General features: G+C 36.3%; 1 protein-coding gene across 2 annotated transcripts; it reads left to right on the top strand.

Moving 5' to 3' along the window:
• The first annotated feature begins 2,521 nt into the window (after positions 1-2,521).
• On the top strand, positions 2,522-5,757 carry oser1 (oxidative stress responsive serine-rich 1). 2 transcript variants are annotated; one of them, XM_084128892.1, is made up of 5 exons: positions 2,544-2,648; positions 2,741-2,856; positions 3,371-3,476; positions 3,595-3,705; positions 4,631-5,757. In XM_084128892.1, the coding sequence occupies exons 3-5, from the start codon at positions 3,391-3,393 to the stop codon at positions 5,316-5,318; spliced, it is 885 nt and encodes a 294-aa protein (XP_083985018.1). In that variant the 5' UTR covers positions 2,544-2,648; positions 2,741-2,856; positions 3,371-3,390; the 3' UTR covers positions 5,319-5,757. The 2 variants fall into 2 exon arrangements, with proteins under 2 accessions (XP_083985017.1, XP_083985018.1); XM_084128891.1 differs by having other exon boundaries at positions 2,522-2,856.
• Positions 5,758-8,896: the final 3,139 nt, after the last annotated feature.

Genomic DNA, 8,896 nt, shown 5'->3' on the forward strand with positions numbered 1-8,896 from the left:
CAATGAGGTTCATTCTCGTGTTACGCAGCACGTTTGAGCTTCTGCAAGAACCAATGAGGTTCATTCTCGTGTTACGCAGCACGTTTGAGCTTCAGCAAGAACCAATGAGGTTTGTTCTCACGAGTCAAGCAGGTTTGGTTGAGCTTCTGTTTGTTCGCTGATCAATGTTTAAATGTAAATGATGAACAGATTTAATTTAGGGTTTTATTCAAAGTGATTGAGTCTCTAAACCGCTCAATTCATATGGATTAGTTTTACGATCTCTTCATGAACTTTTTGAAGAGTCAAAGTGGTAGTCGCATAGCTGTCAACGGAGTGACAGAAAGCTCTCAGATTTCATCAAAAAGATTTTCATTTGTGTTTCTAAGATGAACGAAAGTCATACAGGTTTGGAACAACATGATTGTTGAGTGAGTAATTAATGACAGAATTTTCATTTGAACTATTGAACTATCTCTAAAAGTCTTTAAGCAGCACAACAATCTCAAATCTACAGTATGTGGGCAGGAAAGCCTTTACGTTCAGCACACAACCTCAACATCCATAAAAACCTCATGAGGGAGCTGAAATCTGATGATTTTAAAAAAAGCGGCGTAAAATCCCTCCTCCATTGCAAGCCCATCACACGGGCGCCAGAGTGAAAGCGCTGGAAGAAAAGGCTGCCATTGTGTTAATGAATAGAGGCCTGTAATATGCACCATGCTTTGACATTTCTATAAATTGAGAAATGATGGTTTATAAAGCTTATACGTTTGTTTTCACAAGCATCTGGTTTAGAATGAAGGCTCCTCCGAGAACCTCAAGAGCTCAACAATGCAGCGTTTGTCTTTGCCTGGCCTAGTGGAAATGACTAAACAGAAAGATAACCTCTAAACACTTCATTATTACCCATCACTGTGCTTTCAGTGCTACCGTTTGGGCTTCAATCTTTCAAGCTAGGATAAACTGTCCTCCATCAGCTGTAATTGTGAAGCTCAGAATTCCTCTTTGTATTTAACAGTGTAATGTGATATATGGGGTAAAATTCAATAAGATGAGGAATATTTTTTTTTTTTTTTTTTTTTTTTGATTGGGAGGAACCTCATTCCTGATCACTGCAGAGAACAGATAATCTTTTCAACACATGACAGATTGCCCTTTATTTAAACATTGCTCTTCACAAGCACAAACATGCACTACAGCACCACCTGCAGGCGATAGCCAGAAACTGCAACATTGTCCAAAATCCAAATGGACAAGGCCATTATATTAATGGCAGAGTCAACAAGAAAGCAAATAATCATATTGTATCAATCACGGCTGCGTTTCTCAAAAGCATATTGAGCTAAGTTGAGACCATAGAGACCATTGGAGCCAGTGGTTCTACAATCTACTTAGGCTTACATGCTTTTGAGAAACGCAGTCCAGTTCTTTCAAAGTCTAGCACTAATATTAACCATAGTGTTGGGTAAGTTACTCTAAAAAAGTCATTAATTACTAGCTACTACTTACATCTTCAACCGTGTAATTAGACACTTGTATAAATCCCATATCAACCTCCACCAGTTGAACAATAGAAGCATAGACATTAACCTGGTCTTTAAATGCTTTCAAATAAACAATATAAAATTGCACCCTCTTTTTTATGACATGTTTATAAAAGCTTCTGAAATGTCCTAATTGTACTACAGTAAGTAGTAATCCTGGCTTAAGACCTGTCTGTGAAACCATGCCTAAAAGTCTTGGCATTTCCCAGAATTACAATTTAAATGCTTAAACATGCTGGGAATTTCACAGCTCATTTCCCTTCAGATTTTATGTTTTCTGCAAGATCAAACCCAATCATGAATAGAAGGATGAGGAAAGTGGACGATAAAATGCTTTTTTTTTTTTTTTACGTAAAGTATTTGTGCCACAAGCGCAACAGTTGGTCTGCATGTGAGATCCTGCCCACACCCGACACGTTTAGCAGACATTGGGGTTTTAGGGCTTCCTATGGCTTTCTCCGAACATAAACTCATGCACATGTGTGGAAAAGAGTAAACAAGAGATCACCAAACTTTTTCCATTCCCCAGGGATCTGGCTTTAATGTGCTTTGCATCTGTTAATGTTTTTTTTTTTTTTTTTTGTACAGTAGTACAAGTGGTTCTTCCATGGCAGCCTTGCTATAAATTCCAGCTTCATGATACACTTTGTGTCTGGCTTATTTACAACTCAAAGCTTCCTGTTTTCAACTGCAAGCAGGCTTTGCAAGGAGCGCATAGGCCTTGAGACAATTCACTTGATCACCACAAGAGGACACCAGTCAGCAATGCGCACTGCTTCTGATTATAGAAACACAATAATGGCTGAGATAGCAGTGTGGCTAGCTTTATAAAAAATATCTTTATATTATTGCACAAATATATTTTATTATTGCACGTTATATATTCTATATATTATTGCATCCTTCAAAAAAAAAATTAAAAAAAATTACAAATTAAAAGGCACAACCCGAGAAGCTTCTATGAGCATTTTCGTAATCTGCTGACGTTTGTGCGTACGTGTACTACGTCATCAAGATCTGCGTTGTTGCAGAGTCACTCTTGAGTGGTTGAGTGTAAACAAGAGACTAGCGAGAGAAAAATCTAGAATATTGTGTATGCTTTATTGATTACTTCTAATAATTGTGAGTAGTTACTACATTTACGTAGTATCTAGGTCAAGTTATGCCCGACGACAGCCTGTTATCGGTCGATTTAAAGCGAGTTTTTTTCACAGATATCGTTTGTGCATGCTAACTGGCTAACGTTAGCTTTGCGAGCACACAGACCCTCATAACAGGAGAAACAAGCTCCTATATGTCTAGGCTTTACACGGGGTTTGGTCCTTTGGCCGTGAGTATATTTCTCTAATGGTCCATTGTTGTTGATGTATTTTGGTCAAGCAAAATTGACAATGTAAACCGCGCCACCTTGATGGACTCGATGCTAAGCTAAACGTCATTATGCGAATTGTGTATGTGATCAGAGTTTCATAACATGAGACAAAACTTGTCAACTACTGCAGTGTGATAAAAAATATTAGTGTTAAAGGAAATTACAATGTTGGAGTGTATTTGAAAAAAGCATTTAAACAAGTCAATATTTTATAATATAGTTTTTTATAACCTTCAGGGGGAAATTACAATATGTCTGTTATTTTGAGTATATATTCCGCCATTGCAGTCTTTCTTCTTTTACTAGGCTATATTCTCCTGATTGTTTGAAACCTTTGTTAATGGTTAAAAGTAACTGAGTGCGTTAAAATAGGGAGTTAATGTTATTGAGATCTGTAGTTAGTAACTTGCTATAAATATATGGGTTTGTCATAACTGCTCACTTGTATTATTCTCTATGGTTTTGGTTTCAGTTTTAAGGCTGTCTAACGTTATGGCTGCTGTGGAGAAAGTAGAAAAGGAGTGTGAGGAGGAGACCCTGCAGACCGCTTTTAAGAAACTGCGTGTGGATGCTGAAAGGTTTGTTGCCTTTTCATTTGATTCAGCTCCAGATTGTCCGACAAGTGAAGTGGATGCTCACTATTTTGGCAGAGAGGGTTTTTGTACTCTGCGAATAATTGCACGTTTTTCTTTCCAGTTCCACAAACACAGTCCGCGTCTCTGAGTCTTTGGCTTCCAGATTGGTTGTTCGAGGCAGTCCGGAGGGAGCCAAATCCAAGATGACCTCCTCGAAAGATAACTGGCTTGGGTAGGAACCTCTTTAAGATTCCCTACTTAACCCTAAAAAGCCTGATATATGAATGATCAGTTTGAATTTAAAAAAAAAAAATAGAGATTATTGAACCTCAAATCTAAAGAAAAAGGTTTGGGTATCATATTTGATACTTCAGGCATTTATATGTCTCATATATAGTATTATATACTGAGAATACTGAACTCGTATTCAAGGCAGAAAAAACATAAATTTTACTGCGCATGCATATGCAATTTGGTGCAGATGTTATTAATATGTCCAAAAGTAAGATGAAATTCTGATAGCTTGTAATGTAGATCAATAAGATTTTTATAACTGCATTACAAATTACTTGCATAAAAAACATGCAAATATCCATTGTCTCTCTATATCTCCCAATAAAATGTCTTGGTAAGATGATATTTAAATGCTTAGTTTTATAATCAGAGCTCTGTAATTTTAATTGTGAACATATGTGGATATGTAGTGCAGTACAATGACGATTGAGAAATGAATGAAGAAACGTTCCTCAAATGTTTCATTCATTTTAAAATGATTTTTTTAATGATTTATGGATAATTATGTAAATCTACATAAGTGTTTATCTTGAAATATTGCTAACAATATAATAGGGTATTCTTGTGCTTACTTTATGAGAATATGTAAAGATTTCACAGCAGAAAGTCAAGTGAAACACGACCTTGAAGGATTTTTACAATTATACTAAAAGGCCTTTTACTTGCAAACAATAAACTATTAATCAAAGGGCGGAAGGCATGTAGTAGATCATGTGCAACAGTTTTTCAGCAATGTTATGATCATGATAATTATATAGACCTTAGAAATTAATGTATCGAATATGATACAGTAGGCTTTACACGGTTAAAGCAAAAAATATATCAGTAAATATATATGTTTTCACCTTTGTTTTTTGCTATAGATGCACGAGAAAGTCATCCAGAGGAATTGTGAGAAGCCAGCGACGCCGACGATCAAAATCTCCGATCCTTCATCCTCCGAAGTTTACCTACTGCAGCAAAATGTCTCCTCCTCCCGGACACCTGAAACACAAGACCCCGCCAGAGCCCGACGACACCAGCGGCGTCAAGAAAGAAGTGGCGTTCTCTGCCCCGTGCTCCACTGTATTTGGGGTCGTTGGGTATGAAACCCATCTCCCTTATCCTAAGGGTCAGGAATCGCCCCTCAGTCCGAGAAAGCCGTCGGGTGACGAGAGCGCTCCCGAAAACAGGCCCGCTTTAGGATGTGGGCCGGGATCTCAGGAGGCGGGCGAAGGTAAGGCTGTTCCGCCTGACTTTAAAACTCTGTCCAAGTTGCAGGAAGCCGGTCAGTGCCCGTGTGGGCAACGAGAATGCCAGTGTCCCGGTTGGCAGGGGGTCGAGGTTTACTCATTCACCGGCCTTCGTGACGTGATCTCCGAATGTGAACTTCCGAACAGCAGAACTTCCATTGGGAATAATAACGGAACTTCCAGCTCCCCTCGTTCTTGTTCCGAACAGGCCCGCGCCTACGTGGATGACATCACGATAGAGGACCTTTCCGGATACATGGAATATTACCTTTACATCCCCAAGAAGATGTCGCACATGGCCGAGATGATGTACACCTGAAAAATTTAATTTAACGAAGCAAATTGAAGCATTATTAAAGATGGAAAATGGGTACATGTAAGAAAAAACCATTGATTTATTTAAAAAGAATAATAAAAAATTGTAATGAAGATGTTATCTAAAAGCAGTTCTACTTGTATTGAGGATTTATGATGTTTGTTCTTTCTCCAGAACATGTGCTGACTAAGAATCATGGGAGCATGACTCATTCTGTGATTTACTGCTAACTTTCATTTGTTTTTTGTTTGATTTTTCTTGATAACTGTTATGTTTGGTTTACATTTTAAAGTTGCCAAAGGTCTATCCCAGAGACTGCAGGTTTGATTTCACTGATATATGCAAACTTCCACAATGCCATGTAATAATTCTGTTCACCATGACCGAGGCTGTGATGTCATCTTAACTCTCAATAAAACGGCATTTTGGGGATTGTTCATGACTTTGTTGTCTTGGACATCTTGCTTTGTATCTTACTGCTGCTTTTGTGACTGAGCTGATGAGATGTTTTATTTCTGTAGGAAAGAAATCAGTTATATTGCTGTATGTATTTTAAGTAATAAATTGCTTTTTAAAAAGTAAAAAATCTAATTTTAGTCAAAACAGTTTTAAGCCTTGGCACTACTTTGCTGTCTTCACACATAAATGACTTTAATTTTAAAAAGAATAAAAGTTCATCATAAAAATAACACGATGCATTATAAAAATTGAAAGGATATAATGTAGAAGTAGTTATACTTGCATGGGTTCATTATGCAAATAACCTTACGTTTTTATTTTTTACTATATATAGCTGTTACATGGAGAGGAGCTTCCTCTTTAAAACAAGTAAAGTTCTGAAGTAAACTGGAATGAAACGAAAACAAACAGCACTGCATTGAAATATAACATAAAAGGAAAAGGGAGAAAGAAAAAAACAATAGCGCCTCAATCAGAAAGAAAAAATATGATAATTTTTAAGAAACTTGTTATTCAATGGAGCTAGTTCTCCATGGTTGTGTAATCCTCAAAAAACAAGTCCTTTTCTGACGTAATTTTAATCATGTTCCTGTAATGGACACTAGGGGGAGACACTGGACCATTCATTCACTTTCACTCCACACACACAGGCTCTGCTTAACACGGTGAGTAAAGTAGGCCTAGTTGTTTTTAAACTTTATTTTGTGAGCCATTTGAGACCATACAGTGATTCCAAATATCAACAACATGCATATTAATAATGTATAATATGAAATGGCCTGTTTAGCAGCTGATATGAGCTCATTGTTTTACTCTTTGCCTTTTTGACACAAAATAAAATTGAAATAGCCTAGTTAATAGATATCTCATTTAATCACGTAAAGAAATCTCAAACATCACACAAACCACAACATCTGCATAACATTCCATGAACCGATTTTATTTATTTTTTTCTATTTTCTTAGTGTGGAGTTGCATGGAGTCTTGATCTTAAGACCACATAAATGTGCTTTTGTGCATGGAGTCTCGATCTGGATCTCAGCTTCTCCGTAGTCAATTTCAATTTGATTTGAAATTCTGCAATAAATGGAGCATTTTCTCTATTTTAGGTCTTTCTGGTTTTTGAATCGACAGGATTTGGTCTAGATGGGCCTTAAGTTTCGATGTAATCATATACTCAAGGATGGGCAGACCAAAGGTAGGGTAATTATATTAATATTCAACCATTCAAACCCCCTGTACAGTCACCTTTATTTCAGCAGAAGTCAGCTCAGTGTTGATTCAGTTCCATTGAAGATCATCAATTATTAAATTATGAAGCAGCAGAACTATAAAGCAGTTCTTCAGAAAACAGTGTCATAGTTCAGTTCAGTTCTCATCCAATAGTGTCAGTGCAGTCAAATCAGCAATAGCCTATTGTTGAATTATTAAGTGTCAAATTCTCAATTAAAGTCAAGTAATAATCTGCATATTCACTGTTTATGGTGGTTACGGGGTCACCAACTCAGATTTACACAATCTCCTTCTTTCTCTCATATGTAAACGTACAGAAAGCACAAGAGCGAGGGAATATAAATATCCATGTAAATAGATTGACTTGTTCCAGAATGGTCCCAGTGTTTACTTCCCCTAGCCCTGCACATGTGCCGGTCAGGTGACTCTGTCCCTGTCAGAGGGTGAGACACCCTAAAGGACATTCCAGTGAAGCATACCTTGTGTTTACAACCACGTCACAGATACTCCATATCATCACATGTGCTCAGTGTCACGGCAGAAGTCATCTCTCACTTATCTGTAATGTTTGCTTTGTATGTAGATGCAAGTCTAAATCTTATTCAACAATCCACATTTTTCTGCTTTACTGGTTTCAATTCTGTCTCTCTGCTCCTGTGAGAATGACTTGTAAGGTTGTATGGATTTTTACAAAGGGGAACCTCATCAAAGCATACCAAGAAAAGCTATGGAAACACACAAAAGAGTCTGTTGGATGTTGCCAGTCAACAAAAGCTGCCCAGCTAACCAGTTTGCCTAATAATCAAGCCTTTTGTGAACCAGATTGAAGAAACACAGGGAATTGTGCTGGGAGAACATGTGCCACTGCTTGTGTTGTGGTGTGGTGTGCTTGTTGTTGGTTTGTCTGGAATTGCTTGAGGTTGTCTCATTCAGAGCTCATCAACTTTGTCTCAGATGTTTCTATTAAAATGCTTAAAGAGAAATTAAAATAGAGACGAATGAAACGCTTGTTATTAAGAGTCCAGAGCTATAAAATGAGTGTGGATAGCAGCTCAGAGGATTTGGGAGAAATGTTTGAGTTCATTCTGTGGTCTCTGACTTTTGAGTCTCGGTAAAATAAAATTTGAGACAATTTTAGGCTCTGAAACGAACCTAATTTTTCGTTATTATTTTCATTATTATTATTTACACCAATTATTCTCATACTTATTTGAGGTCATTTTCTAAGGAAAACGTCTAAAAATCAGGTGGCTTTAACAAAGATTTCTGTATTTGCTCTCCATTCAATCTCATTGCTGTCTAGAAGAAACAAATTAGATATTATAGAGAGATTTCATTTCTTGTTCCTCGTTTACACAATAACATTTTTGTGGTTTGTTGGTGGACATTTCTGGCTCACACATCATGTATTTCAGTTATGCATGTTTTAACCCCGCAAAGTCTGACATTAAATAATAATCAGAATTTTTTTTAATGGAACAGTTTATTAAACCTTTAGAAAAAAAATATATAGGGGAAAAAAAAGCTTTGCATATATGTGTTTTTTTTTTTTTTTTTTTTGAGAAAATGGCTCATTCACTCCAAATAAATCTAAGCTTTTTTTTTTCTTTTTTTTTCATATTTAGGCATTTCAATTAATAGTAAAATCTATCAAATTGAATGGAATAATCCTTGCATATTATTCATATTAAGAATTTTAAATGAGTAAAAAAAAAACTAGAGTGTAATAAAACATTTTGTAACTTGGATTTAAACATATTTTTCATTTTATGAATACAAATCACATAAACTAAATGATTCATATTATGTAAGGATTATTCAATACAATTTGATGGAATTTTACTATTAATTGTAATGCGTAGATCTTAAATAATGGCGTAACATTTTTT

Source organism: Abramis brama (genome assembly GCF_963993115.1).
Source record: "Abramis brama genome assembly, chromosome: 11".
In the NCBI taxonomy this organism is placed as follows: domain Eukaryota; kingdom Metazoa; phylum Chordata; class Actinopteri; order Cypriniformes; family Leuciscidae; genus Abramis; species Abramis brama.

Coding starts and splice junctions, on each gene's coding strand:
- oser1 (XM_084128891.1), top strand. CDS start 3,391: ATGGCTGCTGTGGAGAAAGTAGAAAAGGAGTGTGAGGAGGAGACCCTG. Junction 3,477..3,594: donor CTGCGTGTGGATGCTGAAAG/GTTTGTTGCCTT, acceptor TTTTCTTTCCAG/TTCCACAAACACAGTCCGCG. Junction 3,706..4,630: donor TCGAAAGATAACTGGCTTGG/GTAGGAACCTCT, acceptor TTTTTGCTATAG/ATGCACGAGAAAGTCATCCA.